The sequence below is a fragment of the Cryptomeria japonica genome, chromosome 2 (assembly GCF_030272615.1).
Source record: "Cryptomeria japonica chromosome 2, Sugi_1.0, whole genome shotgun sequence".
NCBI lineage: Eukaryota > Viridiplantae > Streptophyta > Pinopsida > Cupressales > Cupressaceae > Cryptomeria > Cryptomeria japonica.
Window position 1 is genome coordinate 81014255 of NC_081406.1, and position 22145 is coordinate 81036399.

Below are 22145 nucleotides of genomic sequence, written 5' to 3' on the forward strand. Positions count from 1 at the left end.
AGCATCCACAACATGTTGATCTTGATTAGGAAGTTCCTCTTGAAACAAGCTCAACGCCCCTTCGAATAGCTCAACATCCTCTGTTTTTGTTGAGATATCTTGCATAAACCAGGCATCTTCATGAAATTTTGTTAGCATATCCTCAAAAATGAGAGTCTCCTTGATGGATTGGGCTTCAAACTTCTCCTCTAGTTGATCAAAGATAATCTCAGGTGATGTTTCTCCTTCATGCATAGTCTGGGGAGGTCGGAGCTGATGATGGATCATATCACTCACAGTAACTTGCTTATCTTGAAAAAAATCTGGCAGTGATTCCATTTGTGTTTCCTCTACAAGATCCTTCAACACTTCCTCAAATAGCTTAATGGTGATGAAATCTTTAAGCGCCCCTTTGAATTGTTCTTCATATTTGAGTTTACTTACGATAATTTGTAGCTCTTGATTGTCCTTTTTAAGAATGCCATTTGAGACTCCTTGCAATTCACTCTCAAAGATCTTCCTTTGTAGCATAAGTGAGAATTCCTCAAGGAATGAGTCATCTTCTTCTTTGATTGCTTGTTCAACTCCTAGATCTTCCTTTATTACTGCTTGAGTATTCTCAAATGCTTCTTCAACTTTTGTCTCATGATATTCCTTTTCAGGTGCAAGGCATGGCGGGCTATCCACTGTAATACATTGATCATCAGGTGTATTTGTATCGTCAACTTGCAACTGATCCTTCTCACAATCAAATGCTGGAGCAATGTCCTTTTCATAGGTTCTTCTGAATTCGGTTGCGAGATGTGCACGCCAAGATCTGTTAATAATACATTCTTCCTCGGACAAAGTTGGCATTCCAAATTGGTTTCTGACTTGATTGATAGCCATTTCGCATACTGAGCAAGTAAATTCAGAGTGAGGTGAGTTGTGAATTCTACACCACAATGGTAGTAATATGTTTTCAAAACGCATTTCACCATTCAAAATGAGCTGACTCTCGATCATCCACAAGAAGCTTAGAAGAGGATCCTTGCTCTCTGGGACATTGAAGTTTCCTTTTTCTGTTTTTGGCCTTGGGACATCCCAAAAGAAGATTTTTCCCTGCACTGTTGATTCCATCCTTGATAAGTACTTCAAGCAATGCATTTCATCATGTTCCTTTGTCTCGTGGACTCGACACTGCCCGGGCTTTGCAAACTCGGCCAATTTGCATGGATAAAGTTGTGTATCTAATCTCCACCAAAGTTCAGGAAAATCAACTTGTTGCTCATCGTGAAACTGTTGCCGCTCCATTGAGAAATCTTTTCTTGAACTTTTTTTGGATTTTCTATTTTTCACTTTTTTTTTTTTTGATTTTCTATTTTTCACTTTTTTTTGGATTTTCTGGAATAAGAGAGATCTTGAATATCTCAGATTCAACTTGAACGTTCAACAGGTTCCCGCTTGATTCCTTGTTTTCGCAAGTCCAACTGATGACCCAATGATCACCTTCCTTCTTTGTATCACTTTCGTCGAGTGTTTGAGAAAAGGCTTTCCACTGATCTTCCTTGGATTCAAGAGTTCGTATCTGCTCACCTTTCTTCTGCTTCAATTCTGTCGAGCGTGGAGGAGGGCAAAAATTCTGGATAATTTCTTCAAATGCGATGTGACTTGACAAGATCGAACTTTCAAATGCTCAGGCCCTCCCTCTAGCGCCAATTCTGTTGACGTGTATTTTGTACACTATCAAACATAGAATAAAATACCTAACGGTACCTTATCCTCTCTTGAATAAAGCCTTTGAATGCTTAAGATATCGCGAAAAGGATCAATCAGGGTGACTTCAAGGTTCTTTGCTGTAGGATCTCTACATGTGGATAAGCTCTCTGTGGTATGATGTGATTTGCTGGAATCACAAGGGGACTTACACTTGATGACTTGAACGTCTAATTTGCTTTGAATATTGCTGGAACACAGGATTTTTACTAGCTTAGATTTGAAAAAAAGGAAAAAGGACGAGGGCGAGGAAAGGATCTAATTCTGATACTAAGAATGTAGGAGCAATGAATGATCTCTGATAAAATTCTAACTAAGTCTTGTTTTCATATCCCAAGACCATCTCCACAAGGTTAGTGCGATCTTCGAAGGAAAGCTTTATGATGTTCAGATCATCACTACAGGCATAGACACCATCATGCTGATGCATATCAATGAAGAAGCGACAATTGAAGTTAAGCTTAAGCTGAATGATTCCAGTTGAGTACACAAGGCAAGTTTGCAATCAATAAACTGCTAGTAGTATGGATGTACGAATTTCACCATCAATCAAACACATTTCTTCCACTCATCTAATAACATAAAATCAAATATGAGAAGTATAGAGACCATGCAAATTGTTGAATCGACCCATAAATTTCACCATTTCTTCAATGAAGTTTTACAAGCCTTTTACAACAACATCTTGGCAACAATCTTTTGCCTTCTCTCTCTACTCTACTCTAATTGCTAGACTAATTCGCTATTCTAACTACTGACTCTCTATCTTCTATTCTCTTATTAGCCTTTCACAAATGAAGAGTTGGGGCTTATATAGTGCCATTAACACAATTCGATGGCTAAGATCAATTTGAGATCAATGGCCAAGATTCAATAATGAAAACCCTAATTAGGGTTTGTTAAAACCGTGACATAACATTTAATGCTTGACCAATGATAAAATTACATCTTTAGGACAGATGTCTTCTTTGGAAAAATCGACCAATGGATAGCTAGGGTAGTGTTGACGTGTATTTTGTACACTGCCTAACACAGAATAAAATACCCAAGGGTACCTTATCCTCTCTTGAATAAAGCCTCTGATTGCTGAAGATGTCGCGAAGAAGGATCAATCAAGGTGACTCCAAGGTTCTGTAATGTAGGGTCTCTACGTGTGGGTAAGCACCAGTGGTCGTTGTGAATGCTGTTTCATCAAGGGGCCTTACGTTTCCGTTCAGGAACAGATTTTCCTAAAACTAACAAGTTCTCAAAAAGATCAAAAGGTAGGGTTTGGAAAGGATGAATTCTAATCTAATCCTAGGAATGACTCAATGTAAGCTAGCTTTGGTAGGATTCGACCAATTTCAGTATTGCCAAGGAATTACAACTCTATTGAGATTGATGCGATCTTCTAAGGTGATTATTGATTTTCAAATCATCAAGAATCATAGACACTACCATGAAGGTACATATCAATAGTTCAATGATGATTGAAGGTTTAAGTAATCCAAATATCTCCAGTTGACCACACAAGGCGTCCTTACAATCAGTAAGAAGCTAGTGGTTTGGAATGTGAATCTCACCAAAGATCAAGCTCAACACTTAGTCCTTCAAATTTAAACACTACTTCGACTGAGAATGATTCAAGAAAGTAAACAACCATGAAGATAACCACGAGAATTGCAATAAAACACCATAACTTAAATATTTTATTGATCTCAAAGTCAACATAGACAGCAATTGCTTGAAATTCTTTTTTCAATGCTCAATCTTGCTACAAAATAACTTTCTTCTCTCCAAAAGCTCTAATTCTAGTTCTAATATCTCATTTCTAATTTCTAATCTTAAAAAATGAAAATGAATGAGGGTATATATAGCATCCTCAATTACAATGAACGACCCAGATCAAAAGAAGATCAACGGCTGAGACTTTGATACCTAAACCCTAATTAGGGTTTTATTACAAAAAGTTCCCCTTTTATTGAACAATATTAAATGCATAGCCAAATATTTAATTGGCACAAAAATCTAGGAAACATAGACCAATGATAATTAAGGTGCCACATCATCTATAACAACCTTTCTTCTAGAACCTTGTTCTCTTTCCAATGCTCTTTCTTAGCGTATGCAGTGAATCTAGACACAATTCCTTCAATCTCAGCAATAGGAATCTCTGGAAGATTCCTCATTCGTTCCTCCAAGTGGATGACCTGATCGAAAGCCTTGAGAAGAGCTACGTCCCATCCAGGCTCGAGTTCTTTGATTTTCTCAATCAGGAGCATAGTGGCGAACATTTGATCTCTTTGCTCATCTGTGATAACACTCCCATCTTTGCAAAAGATGACCTCGACCTTCTCCTCCAACTCTTGAATATTCACATCTATCTCATCTTCAATCCTCCTGCCAAGAATAGAACACAACACCTCAAACACCTTGTCCTGAATCGGATGAATGACCTCGTCAACTTGATTGCATTTCGTACTAATGTCTTCAAAAAGAACTTCCTTCATCTGAAGTAGAGTTGACCACTGGAGCAAATTATGAGCTCCTCCATCCATTATCCTTTCTTGTGCTAAGATCTTCCTTGGTGTTTGCCTGATTACTTGCAGAACAGGAATGACAACATCTCTAGTGTGGGCGAAGGCGGCTATTGTTATCATTAGGTTGTGAATGATCTCAAGGACCTGGATAGCTCGATGGGTGGTCTGCATCATTCTTGTTGCGAACTCAATAGCAACGGTATGGGATTTGTCAATCCAAGAGCTCATAAGCTGAACCAAGCTCTTAACTCTTTCTGCCTCACCAACTGATTCAAGGGGAAGTGCTTGCACAGGAGATACTGTTGGATCCTGACGTCCCAAAGGCTGATTGAGATGGCTAAAGTAGCCTCTCCAAGCACCGACCTCTCGCTCAAGCTTTCTATTCTTTTCCATTTCTTCTTTAAGCTTGTCTTTAAGTGCCTCAAATGAATCAGTTGCCTCATTCAGTGTCTGCTCGGCTGTGAGTGGACCAAGCACAAATGTTTCTACATCATACTCTTCGGCAAGGATTTCACCTTCATACTTGTCCACTGCCGGTGTAGCTATCTGCAACTTCCTGGACCCTGTCTCATCTCTGATCATCTTGGAGATCTTGGTAGCCTTCCTTCTCTCTGTCACTTCTTGAGAATTCCCAACAAGGCTTTCTAAATCAATTACATTATCTTCATCTTCGATCACAATCACCCTTGTTAGCCTCTCCTTTAACTAGTCTGGAATGGCGGACCTTGTCTCTCTAACTTGTATTTCTTTAGGCACTGATCCCTCATCTCGGAGAGGAGATGTCACTTCATCATCATTCTTGTCTTCATGTAGCTCATTGACTTGGGGAGATTGACTTGATGAACGTTGAGGTGCTTGCCTTTTTTCATGTTTATCATTCTGGACCATTGATTCCATAGATTCCTCAACTTCAAGTACCCTCTTCTCTTGTCCTTGACTTGTCCTTTTTTCATGTTGGGAAGATGTGCTAGATGAGTGACCTCGATGGGCCTCTTGCTTCTTCTTGGAGGGTTCCCTTTTTTCAGGTCTTTCTTTCCTCTTCGTGCTTCTAGGATGAGGATCGCCTTCACTTACGCATCTAGGGTGAGGATTGTCTTCATTTGTGCTCCTAGGATGAGAATTGCCTTCGCTTGTGCTTGCTCCTCCTTCCCCTGGCCTTTCCTCCAAAGTAAAAGTCATCGATGTGTTTTGTTCTCTCAACTTTTGATGTTGTATATCCACCCATCTGCGAGTACAAGACAAAATCGGAGCCATCAAAGTTCTCAAGTCTGTAATCTCAGGTTCATTCCAATCTATTTTCACTGTTTTGTCCTCTCGGTCATAAGATGATTGGAGATGCCTGCCACTGTCCTGGGCTTGATCGGCCACTCTGTAAACTTTGCATTTCCTGATGAGATCTAAAGGTAATCTGGAATGTATCTTTCTTTTCACCTCTAAATCACTTGAGAGATTCATCAAAAAGTCCTCTATCTGAAATCCGTGCTTGTACTTTCTACCAATTGTTTCTTCTACATATCCATAAGGATCAAAGTTCTCTCTCAAGGCAAAGAATGAAAATGAATATAAGGCCAACTCTTTCTCTGCATCATCCATGGCTAGAGCATTAGGACATACCTCAACTGAATTCCCTAGTATGATAGGCACAGGAATTCCATTTCCATGCCTGTGTCTGAATGCCTTTGCATAAGCCGCCAACTGCCTAGTCACCTCCAGTAACACTATTCTGTTTGTCGGATATCTTGGCAACATATATGGTGGTGAAGGACACACCCATGAACTCTAATATATGTAAACTTCTGGAATTGGATAAACCAAGCACCATACCTCTTCACAAGCTCTTGTGCATCTTGAGATATCCAATTGTGAATCCCACCTTGCAATGTCCTGGTGATGTTCATCGTGAAGGTATCATTAACTAACTTGTAGTTACTTCCAGGTGGATGATGCAAATGAACATAAGATTCACAAACTTTGACTTCCCCTGGTCCTCTTCCGATCGCTCCTCTGTGAGGTAGTCCTGCATATTCAAAACTCTTGATCAAGGCATATACGATGTATGAGCTCATGTGGAATGACTTGGTAGCCTTCAGTCTTCTCAACTGTACGTCTAAGCAATGGCTAATAATTCTAGCCCAATGAATTGTTCCTTTCCCTTGAACTATCACTTGGATGAAGTAGAACATCCACTTCTCAAAATAGAAGGCTTGAGGAGCCCCTGTAACTCGATTGAGTAAGGTTATCAAATCTTTGTATTCCTCCTGGAAGTCGATCCTATGTGGTGTGTTTGGAATCTTGCTCAGGCGAGGACGACTTTTGAGTAACCAATTCTTATTGATGATGCTTAAGCAGGTGTCTGGATCATCTTCGTACATGGATCTAGCTCCTTCCAAGCTTTTGTAAATCATATCTTTATGTTCTAGTAGATGGAGAGCTTCACTGATAGCCTCCTCTGAAAGGTAAGCCAAAGTGTTTCCTTCCTTGGACACGATTGATCTTGATTGCGGGTCATAATGGCGAGCACACTTGATCATCAGCTCAGGACACTGGACTGCTGGAGGGAAGCCGACTGCCTTGATAATGCCACTTTCAATTATTCTCCTCGCGACAGGTGATGGCTTTCCAATGTAAGGGACCTCTCGAAACTTCTTCACACTGAAGTTTCCCAAGCTGGTATCTCCAATGTTGCTCCACTTTGACACGATCTTGGTCTCCAATTCTTCATTCTTTTGATCTTCCTTCATGAGGGCTGGATGACTAGTGGATGCTCCTGTCTTCGGGGTCCCCATCTTGATACCTACACAACATTTCATAATGAGGAATATACTTTGCAGCGTAGAAATATAGACTGGATTTAAGTTTTAAATTTAGGAAACTTCATGATAAATCTTTGAATTATTATTTCCTAAATATAACTATGCAATTGGAAATTCAAAATTCATAATTTCAATATTGAACAAGGGAGATCTCGCCATACCTCTTCTTGAGAACTAACTCTAAAAAACGATGCAAGATTAGGAAATTCGCTAGGCAAAATGAAGATCGAAGTCCTCTAGCAAATGCGCCTCCTTCATCAACTTCACCACCTTTTGGTCTTCAACGCCTTGAGGAAAACTCGCTCCACCTCTAACCTCCAACAAAGTTCACACTCCTTCTTAGACCAGATTTCGCACTCTTCCTTGGACCAGATTTCGCACCTCTATTGCTTCTCCAAATCGCATTTGAATAAATGATTGAATGATGGATTAAAATGCTTCAAAATACCTCTCTTATATAGGTGCTCACTATTGCAATTGCCCATAGGCCGACTTGGAAAATAGGCAAAAATAAATAAAAATTAAATAAGAGAAGAGGCCGACTTTGCAATAAACATTAAAATAATATCCCCCAAGCGCTCCATTTTTAAATTTAATTTAATAATAATTAATTTTAAATGCCTTTGTAATTAAAAATTTCGATTTTTTAAAAGGCATAAATTAATTATTAAATGCCCATGTGCTCTTATTAAATGCCAATTTAATTAAAATATTTCAAGTTATTTAGCGAATTTGGCATTTTAATGCAATTTGGAGGATATTGGCGCCTAAGCATGGGAAGAATAAGGGATATCAAACAACATCGCTCTGGTCCCTTGGAGAGGGACAAGAGCGTCCATGCATTTTGGCCTTGTCTCTGCCTTTTCACGTTCAAAGTCTTATCTTGGACGTCCAAAATAGCATTCTTGCTTGGAATTTTGAGTTTAATCAATGTGAACTTTGGGAGGAGCTTGTTTTAAAACATTTTCGCCCTGGTCCCTTGGTGAGGGACAGGAGCGATCTTACCTTTTGTCCATGGACTTTGTCTTCCAAATCGCCAATACATGTTGGGGGTAAACAAATAATCTTCATTCGTCCGTTCAACGCATGTTCATCTTGCCTTCTCAAGGCAAAATTGGCCTTCTTAAGATTTTCGCCCTGGTCCTCCAGTGAAGGACAGGAGCGATTTTTGCATTTGTGCTTAAGATAGTTGTTTTTTGGGGTCGATTCCTTGTTCATCGTCTTTTGAAAGGCATTTTTGACTTTGTACAACCTTGCTTTGGCGTGGCTTTGGAAAGGGAATGGTTGATTTTATGAAAATCGCCTTGGTCCTTGAGTGAAGGACAAGAGCGCCTTTTGGTTCTTGGCACAAACCCTTGATCGTATCATCCTTAAATCACTTTCTAAACGTAGAACATCACTTCCCCTTTCCACCTTGAGTCTTGGACACAAGAAATAGTATTTCACAATGTTAGGCGTCTAGATATTTTGAAGATTTCGCTCTGGTCCCTTTGTGAGGGACAGGAGCGCCCTAGCCAATTCTCATCAAGTCTTGTGGTCTTTACAACTTCGTCCTTCCTTGTAGCACTTTAAATATCATCGCCATCTTGTGCCTTGACCTGGATTCATCCCAATTTGGGAAGGAAGACATGATAATGTGTTTTTTGCCCTGGTCCCTGGGTGAGGGACAGGAGCACCCTGGCCATTATAGGCTCCACTTGTGTTTTGCAATCTTTCAAAATTATCTTCAATGGAGTGATTACGCCTTACTTCCTTCATCTCAAACTTGAAACTCGCTTTACCTTTGCCAAGAATTTGTCTCTTGAGAAAATCGCTCTGGTCCCTTGGAGAGGGACAGGAGCACCTATTGCAACTTGGGTCGATTTTCTGCTTTGTAGGCCACTTAAGTTATATTCAACGAATAAAACATGCCTCTCTCGACCTCCTCAAATCGCGAAATCACTTAGATCTTGCAAGGTTAATGCGAATTTGGAATTCAAGCTCCGGTCCTTCAGTGAGGGACAGGAGTGCCTTTATCTTTCTAGGCCAAAAGCTCAACCTTTCATTGCTAACGACTAAGTCTGGGTACTCCATTATGCTCATTTCATCCTTCATTGCGTCCTTGATGCTTCAGTTCGATCAACCAAGACCAAAAATGATCTAAATAAGCCATTTCGCCTTGGTGCTTCAGTGAAGGACAGGAGCGATTTTGCCTTAAACCTTAAAAACTTGTCATTTTTGAGTCTTCAAAATCTTCAAAATCTTCACTTCACGTCCGATCATATCCCCTGGCGACCCTGCACAAAACAATTAAAACAAGTCAATAACCAAGATGCACCAAATATCATTTTCGCCTTGGTCCCTGGGAGAGGGACAGGAGCGATTTTACCTCTATAAGCCAAAATATCCAAAATTTAGGTCTTCAGTCACTTCACAAGGCATAATTAGGTCATTTCCAAGGCCAGGGATCAGTAATCAAGTCATCAAAAATTTGGTCAAAATTTACCCAGACAAAAATGCACAATTCCATCATTAAAATGCTAACACTTAGACATAGCTTGAATTTGCCCTCAAAATCCTGACTGGACCTAACCTGAGACCTATCTAACTTCCTGACAGACTCATCCTATTTCAAAAAATTGCAATTCTCGGGAGGATGCTTAATACTCTTCAAAATTTGACTGGACTCGGCTTGAAAATATCCAATAGAAACCCCTAAGGCTTAACCCTAGTCCAGACAACTCATTCACTCACTCAAAACCCTAAGAGCAGAGAGAAGAACAGGCAAAACAGAAGCAAAAAGAGGGGGTCCCCATTTTAATTTGGCGATGTGTGAAATGGTCACAATAGGTAGGTACATGGAAGTTTGTGCCACCTTCCATGAGTTAGGTACATTGAATCTGGACATGCTGAGGTGGACCAACCCGACAGGAGGAGTGATGACTGGGATGCCACCTCGTCTGACACTTGGTTGATGCCAATTTGATGTTGCACTAGTGACAAATGCAGTATTTATTGATACACATACATTTGCATGAACCAGTTGCAGGAGCTTGGATGCTCTCCAAGCATCTCTGTCTAAGAGAGGAATGCGATGCTACTTCCTTGCATGGAAAGCTCCACATATACCATGTGACTGTGATTGAATCTCAAGTAAACCGTTTACTAGATTCTCTTGAGCCAATTGATAGAGATAGGATAGGTTGAGGTGCCCATACTGTTGATGCCAATCATAATTGATGGATGAAATCTTTGCAGCCATTGCATGCTCCAGATAATCTCTAGTGTCAAATAGTCTATATCATAGTTGAAAATCTCGGACTCGGACTCGTGAAAGACTCGTGAAAGACTCGGCAAAAAGAAAAACCGTAGTTTTATAAATAAACATTAAAAAATTAATGCATTTAGAGAGCGTAAGAGCCAGAATTGAAACATTACACATGTCACATACTCATAGTTTCAAACTTTCAACTCTAAAATGTATAATACCAGGATTTCTTCAATGCTAATTATGTTGTTATATGGAGCCTAATCAGACTCAGAGGTTAAATTTTCCCTACTTCCATCGGCGCAGTTTCCCCCTATATTTTTTGACGGGGGTTTGGGGGCAGCGCCCCTTGCGCGCTCCTTGTTGCGATACAGGGCGGGGTCGAGGGGCAGCGCCCCACGAGGCCAAAAATACTTTTATTATTTTATAAAGGCATCGGGTGTTATTTTTCACTCCCTCAGTTATGCCAAATGAAGTCAAAAATTTAAAAAAAACTCAATTTTAAAGCTTGCATGACTTTTTTTTTTGGGTCGCGCGAGTCCATCTGAAAGACTCGCGAGTCCATGCAAAAGACTCGCGCGAGTCCTTGCAAAAGACTCGCGAGTCTTTCAGATGGACTTGCCAGGACTCGCCTCGCGAGTCCTTGGCGAGTGGCTCCCATGGACTCGTGAGTCCGTGGCGAGTCCACAAGTTTTAAAACTATGGTCTATATAATCCATGATCTTTGAGGCCAACAACAATTGTGTTCTTGGACTCTTTATCAAGAATGCTGCACTTGTGTGCACTGAAGATGACATCCAACTTTAGATAGTGTCGCATAATTTTGACATACAGATGGTAGTTTGAGCTCCATGCTCAGAACATAGTAGACATTGAGAAATACGAAATTTCTCTCACTAGATGTAATCTGACTGTTGCCCTTTCTGACAATTGTGTACTCTTCACCTCCTCCAAATATCACAAAATCGGAGCAAGCCTTGTACTCGGTTAACCAATCTTTTTTGTGTGTGAAATGATGTGAAGATCAATGTACCATGGAGATGATTTGACATGATTTGCCTTGTACTCCATTAACCAATCTCTTTTGTGTGTGAAATCATGTGAAGATCAATGTACAATGGAGATGATTTGACATGATTTGCTGGTCTTTTGGCCATAAACGTGTATGCCATCTGTCTTGTTTTCCAATGGCTCAAAAAATGTGGTCTAAATCAACTCTAGCAACTAACTTCCATTTTTTATAGAAAAAATCAACAAAAACCTTCAGTGAGCAGCTGGCACGAATTTCGAGGTAATCAACCAAGAAATTAAAATCCTTGTTTTTTGGTTGAAAATCATCCAAAAACACAGGTACCTCATCAAAAAGTCGATTTTTCAAAAAAATCAATCAAAACAATTCTCATGCTATTGAAGATGCAACTTACAATTTTTGCAAAAAATCGTGCAAAATATTGATAGAGATGCATCTTTGAAAAAACCCTAGATGCGGGCAGAAAGAAAAAACTTAGTAGTGGGTGTAGAAAACCCTAGTTGCATGTGAAGGAAGTTTGTAGAGATTTGTTGCTTTGGAAACTGTCTAGAACACGTGAGCAAAAATAAAATTGTTCAAAACAGCAGCGAAGCTGCATGCGATTTTTGAGGGAAGAAAAGCACAAGTTTTATCTTGAAAAAACCTCTCAAATCTCCACGAAGATCCAAGAGGAAACCCTCTTTTATAGAAAAATCCTGTCGAACACAGATGAATCTGGTGCAAAGAAAAACTATCATGACTTTGCAACCAACGGTGACTCGATTTTTGCAAAAAACTCTATGATTTTAACAGAGAATAAACCCTCAATTTTGACTATAAGAATTCCACAGTTTCCATACCAAAACTCACAAATTTAACAGAGAGAAAGAAAACCCATGATTTTGTTTTAAAAAATCGATTAAAAACTTTTGAAAATCTTTTACAAAAATTTCCAAGTAATGAACCTATAAATTTTATAATAACTATTCTCCAAAAAGCAAACTTTGCTTTCATACCATGAAATGATAATTAGTTATTTAAATTATTAACAAAGTAGTTGAACACTCCTTAAGTAGTAAAAATATTACCATTATAGCAATATTACAATATCACTTTATCACATATATACATATAGATGTATATATATATACATACATATATATATATATGTATGTATATGTATGTATCTATATGTGTATATGTATGTATGTATCTATAATGGATTGAAGAATATTTGCCAACTCTAAATGTGGAGTGCTGAACAAAACCAAATAAAGAAATTCACAATTAACTAACCAAAGCTAACCTCCTAACAAGTAGGAAACACAATTTTGACATTGGACATTGACCTTTATATAAGATGAAATAAAGCATATTAAACTAATAGAACAAATCCTATGCTAATGTGAAAGGTCTACAAAATATATTATGTGCTGTGAATCTGATCAATTGTGCTGGGAACCTCTTGGTCAATCGTTATGGGTTGTCCGTTCATTGGATTTCAGTTTGCTTTAGGGGTGTGATGATTATGAATGTCTTCAAGCACTCTACATATTTTTTTTGAGATGTGCAAGTGTGTTCTAATATTGATTTCAACTGAGATTTTCAAGACATCTTTTGCTTCCAAATCCTACTCAATACAGAAACATTATCTCTTTTTATTTGAAAGAGACCCGTTTATAATTTTTTTCAAATTCTGTTCTAATTGTTTAATTTGATATGTAACCAGAATATGTTGATTCCAACCATGATAAGTAAAGGAATAGACTTTTTGTCAGCAACTCTATCCATATCACCTGGTGTTCCCATTAAGCCAATGCTAGCAAAGTGAGTTGCTACTTGATTGTTTTTTACTTGATTAATTATGTGGTTTTAGGTTTAAAGGGACGTTTGCTTTGCTTCAAACTTCTCTGGTGAAATTGGTGTTACTGTGTGGTTGGCTCTTATATAAATTGATTTTTTTTTGTTCTCTCAGAATAACAAATGGTGTGTCAGAGGTATTGAAGCGTTTCCAAGGGAAGGCTTTCACATGTGAATACAAGTAAGTTGAAAATATTCTATTCTGAAATTTTGTTTCCCTGTTTTCTTCGGTGTCTACATTTCAAATATATATTTTGTACCATTGTATGTAATCTTTCTTCTGGGAAGTCATATAATAAATGCTGTCTATGTTGTTTTGGTCACTTCTCATTATATAAAATGTCATTTGTGAAGATTAATAGAGAAGCCATGTGTTCTAATGCTATTTGCTGAAATAAAGAAGTTGTTGCTAACTTCTCCAACAGGGAGTCAACTATCATTAGATCACTGTACATGGACGTTAGTTTTGAATCTGATGATAGAACAACATGCTCTCTTATTTTATATATTTTAGATGTGAATTGATTGCATATGTATCAAAGAAGTGTTTACTAATGACCTTTGCCATCTCAAGTTGGTTCTCCCTGCTTCTGAATGATAAAAATAAATAGACATATATCTTTTGTTGTATATTTCTGATGATGTTTGAGTGTTGAGGATTCCTAAAGAAGAACTAATTTTAGAAGACTCGTAGAAACATGGATGCCATTTTGGAATCATAATACAAGCTTATACGCATAATCTTTGTCATTATTGCCATAGCCTGAACAAGATGCTTGATGAAGATTTAATCCTGATTTTAAAATTCAGTCTTAAATGGATCAAGGTTAAAAGTATCTTTTTCTTCTGACATGCTGCAGAATTCAGAGATATTTAATATCTCTACAAGGCACCATAATGTTCAGGACAAAATCTTAATCAAGCATCTCAATTAATTTATGACAGTCGTGACAAAGGATCAAGATTAAAAGAAGTATGTTTATGTGACATGCTGAAGAAAAGACATGGGACATCACTGCAAGACATCAATGACTTGTCAAGACATATATTAAAAAACCATGAAAATTCAAGTGAACATACCCATCATCAGACTTGAAACACCTTATTAAAATGTACCTAGGCCTCTAGGGGCTTCAAGTGTCATGGTGGCATTTGCAGAAGTTGAAATGAACATCATGAGGATGGGTACACTGTACGTCGAGAGGATCATTGTTGTGATAAATTACAAAAGACAATCATTGTACACCTGCCTAAACTGGAAGCATATTTTATGATTGTTCTTGATGTTTCCAAATCAAATCCATTTTGTCATGTTTGTGTATAAAATAGCTTTTTGAAGGAGCAGGGACTGTTTTTGTGGCATTCACGGATATTATTCAGCATGGTAGAGAGCTAGTAATGGTACAATAGAAGTGTGAAAGTGATTGAGCAGAATGTGAAGCAGTGGTGTTTCTATGCTCTACTGGAGAGTAAAATCTGTCCTCTTTAGGCTGTTGTTTTTGTTCATGTGGTATTTACTAGTTCCTTTACTTCAATTTCAGTTTTCTTTAGAGCATGCTTATAGAAATTGGACTTTTTTGGAATAATTTTGATGGGAAATTTAGGCATACTTAATAGGAATTAATGAATGATTTTACTGACGTCCACGAGACTGGTCAGTCTATGGGACCAAGAAATCACAGCCTAAACTATCTTCATATTCCTTTCAATGTCAGATCTCCTGCTATGTATCTTGACTAGAAAGCTAGCAGTCTGGTTGATCTTATCCTCGTCAAATAAATGATGCATGTTGACGGTCAAGATGATCTCATACTGAGCACAGATATCATCGTACGCTGTACACTGAATGAGAAAGTGCCATTGCGTCTCAATAGCACCCATCCTGCAGAACAAACAAGTTCTCTCTTCCCATATGGATATAGAATGGAATATAAACTCTCTTTATTATGAATTTTAGTGATTACTCTATTCTGTAATTTTGTCAGGAATAACTTGAGTAATTACAGGTTGTACATGTGTTAGAGCTAGTCTTTCTTGGTTGTGTGGAAATTACAATTCTATGTAAAGAGGGGGGTGTTGGTTGTCAGGAATAACTTGAGTAATTACAGGTTATACATGTGTTAGAGCTAGTCTTTCTTGGTTGTGTGGAAATTACAAAATTCTATGTAAAGACGGGGGTGTTGGAGAAATGTTGCCTTAAAATCTTGGTAGAGCTGGAACACATAAGTCACAGGCACAGGTTTGAATTATCCAGAATAGGATTTCCAAGATGGGAAGAACAATATATTCTTATTTTGACAGTGGTAATTATGTAAGGGCAATGGTCACTCTTTTCGACAACCTTATTTACATTTAATTTTTGCATGACATGTGGTAGATGGTGAAACTGAATATGAAATATGTGGATGCTTTATGGCCATCTTGATGCATTATGAGGAGTGTCTACTCAGCAACTATCTGAAAGAAAATTTAAGTGTTCCTTCATTAGTCTTTAATATGCTTGTTGGGGATTAGTAGATGTTTACCATTCTACTTGAAATTAAATTCCATATTGAGAGAGATTGGAATGCAATAAAGTGCTACAGATTGTGTTCTTAAGTTGCTGTAATGATTTGCATGAACACAAAGATGGAACCATAATATGATTGATACAAGAAATCTTGATTTATAAATACCTAATTACCAAATTGGAAATGGGAATAAGTGCAGGTATGTGGGTACGACCAATATGGAAAAATTATGTGAGGGGGCTGGGTATGTTTGGGTATAGAGCACGATGTTTTGATACCCCAACCAAGCCACACCTAGTAGTTGAGCAATAGAGTATCCATGGCAAAAGGAGGGTTCGACGATGGTGTAAGGGTATCTGTCTTGGAGTCGGGATGTGAACAAGGATCGCCGAGAGACCATGTCTCCTGGAGAAAGGCAAAAAATAAAGGACCCGCTCAATAATTTGGAGAATCGACTAGAGTCTTTGGAAGGCACATAGCTGTCGAGTCTTATGGATATGATTGAGGGAGAGCTCAAGGACTTCCACATCTAGATTGGTCAATGGTATATGGTTGATGATAACAAGAAGCTGGTCAAGGAGACAAATTTTCTGAAAGGTGTCATAGCCCAAATAGGGGTTTAAATAGCGCACAAGGCTAAGCCTCTAGAGCTGTATGATGGTTTGACGGATGACAAGGTTTTGGAGAAATTCTTCAATATTAGCAGTACCTGAAATCCATGAGGATATACTGATGAGGAGAAAGTAGAGACTGCTGCCACGTTCTTGTCCAAAGCTGCCAAGCTCTGGTGGAGGACTGGAATCGAGAGGATTTGAAGGTGGGCAAACTGGTAGTGAAGGTGGGCACGTGGGATGAGTTGCAAGGAGTGCTCAAGGAGTAATTCAAGCCTGAAAATTCTGATTTGACAGTATGGATGCAACTCAAGAACTTGAAGTAGATTAGGAAGGTTAGGGATTATATTAAAACCTTTCAGGCCTTGATGTTGGAGTGCAAGGAGATGCACCTTAAGGATAATTTCTTCTTGTCAGGTCTCACACTGTGAGCTTAGAATGAGCTTAAGAAGATGAGGTTCCAAGATGTAGAATAAGCCGTTTTTGTCACAGATTGACTGATTGACTAGAAGGATCTACCTAAGGAGAACATGGGTGGGTACGCTCCTCCAAAGAAAGATCAAAAGCAATCACAATAGAAGGATGAGGGAAAATCTAAGGGGATTTCTGTGGAGGCTTTGAGTAGTAAAAATAGTGTGACTTAGAAATCCTTAAACAAGAAGGGATCAGGTAAAGTATCTAAAGATGTAGAATTCGGGACACAGAGGAGGCGTGCGTGTTTTGTTTGTGGTAACCTAGATCATTGGTCTAGAGATTGTGTGGAGAGGCAGAGGTTAAACTCATCATAGAAGAAAGAAGATCGAGATTGTGCAACCGTAGCAATGGGAGTGATCCAAAGCTTGAGCACCGTCAATGTACAAGATCAACAAAAGTCTACAACAACTACATCACAAGTAGGAGAGCTGTGGAATTGGGGCTTAAGGTGGAATCAAATAAAAGCTCTTTTAAGGATGTGAACTAACCAACCAAGAAAATAACATGTGTTGTCAAGGACATACTAGTGAAAGTGGGCATGTGGCAGGCCCGCATGTATCTGATGGCTATTGAGATAAATGATTTTGAGTTGATATTGGGCCAAGAATTCTTGAAATTTGGTAATGTTGAGGTGATTTCTAACCTGGAGTCGTTTTTGGACCCGAAGCAGAGGTGCATCGTGAAGACAATAGAGAAGTGACAATTAGGGAAGATTTAGATGGTCTCAACATTAAGAATGAAAAAGGTGGTGACGAAGAACAACAAGGAACCATTGTTCTTGGCTGCACTACTTGGTTGTTGTGATGAATTGGAAGGAATGCAAGAGACACCCATCACAACTGAAGTAGAGGATGTCATTTTGGAGTTTGAGGAAACAATGCCTGTCAAGTTACCTGGACAACGTCCACCAAGACAAGATCACAATATTGAGTTGGAGCCAAGGGCGCCGTACAGGTTGTTGTGTCGAAAGATGGTTGAACTGAAGAGGTAGCTACAAGAGTTGCTCGAGGTGGGGTACACCAGGCCATTCCGTTGTTTGTATGGGGTACCAAGTTTGTTTTAGAAGAAGAAAATTGGAACATTGAGGTTATGTGTCGACATCAGGGCCTAAAGAAGTTAACCATCAAGAACAAGTATACCCTACCTATAATTGCAGATTGTTTTGATTGCTTGTCTAGGGCAAGAGTGTTTAGCAAACTTGTTCTTAAGTAGGGCTACCATCTAGTGAGGATTGCATTTGGGGATGAAGAGAAGGTTGCATATGTGAGTAGGTATGGGGCATACGAGTTCATGTTGATGCTCTTTGGGCTTACAAATGCAGCTGCGACATTTTGTACACTCACAAATGATGTGTTTCACCCTCTGTTGGATAAGTTTGTGGTGGTGTATTTGGATGATGTATTGGTCTACAACAAGAACATGGAGGAGCACAAGCAACATTTGGCAGAGGTTTTCAAGTTGCTTAGGGAGCATAAACTCTTTGTGTAGAAGGAAAAGTCTTCCTCTGCTTAAGAAGATGTGCACTTCTTGGGTCACATCATTGGAAAGGTTTGATTCCTCAAGATCTAGAGAAATTGAAGGCAATTAGGGATTGGGAACCCTTATAGAATGTGCATGAAGTAAGGTAGAGTTTGGGTTTGGCAAACTACTATCAGAGCTTTGTTGAGGGGTATTCCAAGTGTCCAATGCCCTTGATAGATCCTTTGAAGGACTGAAAGTGGAAGAGGTCGGACAATTGCAAGGCATCTTTTGAGATACTCAAGTTATGGAGCACAAGGTTTTGGTACCCCAAGCTAACCACACCTAGTAGTTGATCAGATCCATGTGACATGCCACATGCTCACTTTCGCAAGTATCTCCTTGACAACAATTTTTTTCCTAGATGGTGAGGTCAAAGCCTTAAAGGAGCTTTTATCAGGTTCCACCTTAAGGCCCAATCCATAGCTCTCCTAGTTGGGATGTAGTTGTTTGTGGCTCCTGAATCTACCATCTCCATGGTGATCTTCTTGTTTATTTGAACTTCCACATAACACAACCTGTTCTAGTTCTCAGGTTTGGCTGTTGTAGCCTTTGGTTTATCTTGTGGACTGACCATGCTCAAGCTTTGGATCATTCCCATTGCTACGACCATAGTTCCTAGACTCGGACTCGGCGCTGACTCGGCAAGGCTGACTCGACTCGTGACTCGGCTCGGACTCGGCAATGACTCGGCAACGACTCGGCAAAATAAGAAAACCCTTGAAATTTAGAGATTTTTAACTATTTAAAACTTGTTTCATACACCCATTATTGAATTAAGCTTAAAGACACTATAACATCATCAAATAGAAGCTAATTTGATCACATACATAAACATACATCCATCACATGCGTAGAAATGTAAATTGTAGCTGAAGGAATTAGAAAACATAGATATATAGAGTTATAAATGTTGTCCAATGTATAATATAAAATCCATGACTACAAATGTTCCCAAACATATATCTAACTGTAAAGTGTAAAAAAAAACAAGTCTATGGCTCAGGCTCTGGCTCAGCCTTGTCTATCTGCCTCCTACAAAGGCGTCTAAGGTAGGTCCTGGATGACTGAGTAGCCATAGTCTCTGCCTGTGATGTGCCAGTTTGAGTAGCCATAGGTGCTGTGCCTGATCGTGCTCTATCCTCCTCCTTTGCCATAGCCGCAGCCTCAGCCTCTCTGTCTGCCTGGTCAACCCACTCAAGGTCCTCATCAGTGAAGACTGGATCGGTGGACTCAGTGAGCCAATCGGACTCGGGGTCGACTTCCTCTAGAGTGATCGGAGAGGAGTCATCGTCCAAAATCTGTCTGGACCTGAGACGGAGGTTGTAATGAACAAAGACTAGATCATTCAACCTCTCCACAGACAATCTATTTCGCCTCTTCGAGTGGATGTGCTCGAACATGCTCCAGTTGCGCTCACATCCAGAAGCGCTGCACGGCTGGCTCAATATGCGGATGGCAATTTTTTGAAGGTTTGGGGTTGAAGGCCCAAACATTTGCCACCATCTATCTGAGATAAGGAAAAGAAAAAAACATTAGTCTCATTTCCAACTTTAAAGGTAGATTATAAAATGAAAAATTAAAATGCATGTCATAAACTTTAGAATTTTCTACCTGGCTGCAATTTTGTCCGACCTTCTTTACACAATTGGCTGGCAAAGATTGCCCTTGATGCATTATTAAATGCATCCATCTCAAGAAGTGTAGCTGTGGTATCAGTGACCATCCGTTGTACTACTGAATATAGCCCGCTAAGAACCTCCTCATCCGCTTTGAAATCAGCACGGAAACGAAATGATGGATTGAGGTAATAAGCTGCTGCATGGATGGGCCTATGAAGTTGGTTATGCCATCTTCTATCAATTATGTCCCAAATGGGCCTATACTTATCCTCAACTCCAGCATATATGGATCTAATGGCCTCCTTGGCCCTATCCATGCCCTCATATATGTAGCCCATAGCGGGCTTCTCCCCATCAACAACTCGTAGGAGACTACTAGGGGCTCAGTGAGCTGCAAATAATGTTAAACAAAAATAGTTAACTCACAAGTGTGCATGAAAATAAGAAAAATTGCAAAGTTGCACAATACAAACAAAACAAAAATATGCATGTAATATTATAAATTTATAAAATTACCTGCACGATCTCTGCACAAGGGATCCAAAAACCTAGCTCATCAAAAATGCAATCTACTACATCCATCCCTGCAGTGGTCGTAGCATAGGATGAGGAAGTCCACTCCTCACCAACAAACATGCGCCTCAAAGATGCCTTTGATTTTAACAAGGATTTCAATGTGAGGAAATTTGAGGCAAATCTCGTTATACCAGGATGAGCCAACTCCCTTTCCCCCGTGTATTGCCTCATAATGCTAAGGACCAATGCATGATTGTAAATAAATTTGCATATATTCTTGGCCCTTTCAACGCATTCTTTCACCCATCCAAGCTTACCTATATCCTCCAGCATGAGGTCAAGGCAATGGGCTGCACATGGAGACCAAAAGATTTTTGGGTGCCTCTCCATCAAAAGTTTTCTTGCAACAATTTTAAATTAGTTAAAGAATTAGATGTGATAACTTATAAGTATCAAGAAATTTTACCATTAATATTTAAAAGTTAAAAACTTAAAAGTTTAAAAGTTAAAACTTAAAACTTAAAAGAAAACTTTTAAAATTTACCTGCAGCAACATAACTTGCTGCATTATCCGTCACCACTTGCACCACATTTTCTTCCCCCACCTCATCTATAACTTCCTCAATGGCCTCACATAAGTATGCCTCATTTTTGACATGTGAGGAAGCATCGATGGACTTCAAAAACATGGTGGATCCTGAAAATAAAACAAATTAATTATCAATAAATTAGAATGTAAATTATTCAATTTCAATCACAATGCATATAGAGAAGTAAAATGATCAATCACCTCCGCTGGAAACAAGAAAATTTAGGAGTGTTCTATTCCTCCTATCAGTCCAACCATCTGTCATGATGGTGCAACCCTTCTGGCTCCAAGATTGGCGATGGTCTTCTAGGTCAACTTTCATATCTTCCACCATTTCCAACAAGAGAGGGCCACTCAACTCAGTATCACTGGGGGCTTTAAACCCCGGCCCACAAATGGTTATTGCATCAATCATGCCTTGCCAATAAGAAGACCTGTCACAAATTGAAATAGATTAAATAAGAAAAGTTCAATTTCAATTTCAACTTTCAAATTCAAACCATAAAATTTTAAATTTTAATTTAAAACAATCAAATAAAAAAGTACCTGGCTGCAATAAATGGAATGTTGCAGAAGTACCAAAACTTGCAAATTGCTTTTCTTCCTGCATCATGGACCTCCTTGTTCCAAGACATGCTCTCAAGCGAGGGTTGTGCGCCAGGAGTAGTGCGTGGTACAAAAAAATTGTCTATCTTAGATTTTCGCACTCTAGGACCAAAAGTGTGACTAGGAGTAGGAATAGAAGTACTGGCACTAGCAGAAGCACTAGGATGAAAGGGAGGCATAGAAGAACCCTCTCCAACACAACCTACGGATGCAGCTGTGGATGCGAAGTCAGATGCGGATGTGGGTGGAGGGGAACCAATATGACATAACTCCTCTCTTTGTCTTTTTTTGTTTGCTTATGTATTTCAAAGTTTTCTAATAAGACGTAACAAAAACGGATTGCTTCAGGAGTTGCCTTGTCACAAGGCTCAGTATCATGACCACGTATGCCAGCAATATGATATTTTATTCTATTTATCCCCCCATGGTTAATTTAATTCCAAAACATACACTTGGTTTGATTTCTTTGTCTACCAAGAAATTCTTCAGTGTATTTCCATGCCTCATCTTTTTGAGC

The 22145-nt window shown here is 39.1% G+C and overlaps 2 protein-coding genes across 8 annotated transcripts in view; one reads left to right on the plus strand and one right to left on the minus strand.

Annotated features, from left to right (window-relative positions):
- LOC131078854 (DNA ligase 6) overlaps window positions 1-22145 on the plus strand; it is a 323121-nt gene that overhangs the window by 168849 nt on the left and 132127 nt on the right. For all 7 annotated transcript variants that reach the window (XR_009113859.2, XM_058016664.2, XM_058016663.2 and 4 more), the window contains exons 9-10: window positions 13052-13149; window positions 13298-13363. Coding sequence is in view for 6 of the 7 variants with exons in the window: in XM_058016664.2 (XP_057872647.1) it covers window positions 13052-13149; window positions 13298-13363 (164 nt within the window). In the remaining variant the exon portion in view is untranslated. The remainder of the gene's footprint in view (window positions 1-13051; window positions 13150-13297; window positions 13364-22145) is intronic.
- LOC131871442 (uncharacterized) lies at window positions 21199-21839 on the minus strand. The gene is made up of 2 exons (XM_059215984.1): window positions 21569-21839; window positions 21199-21456 (listed from the first exon to the last, which is right to left on the minus strand). Exons 1-2 carry the CDS (start codon window positions 21805-21807, stop codon window positions 21216-21218), a joined length of 480 nt encoding a protein of 159 aa, XP_059071967.1. The 5' UTR covers window positions 21808-21839; the 3' UTR covers window positions 21199-21215.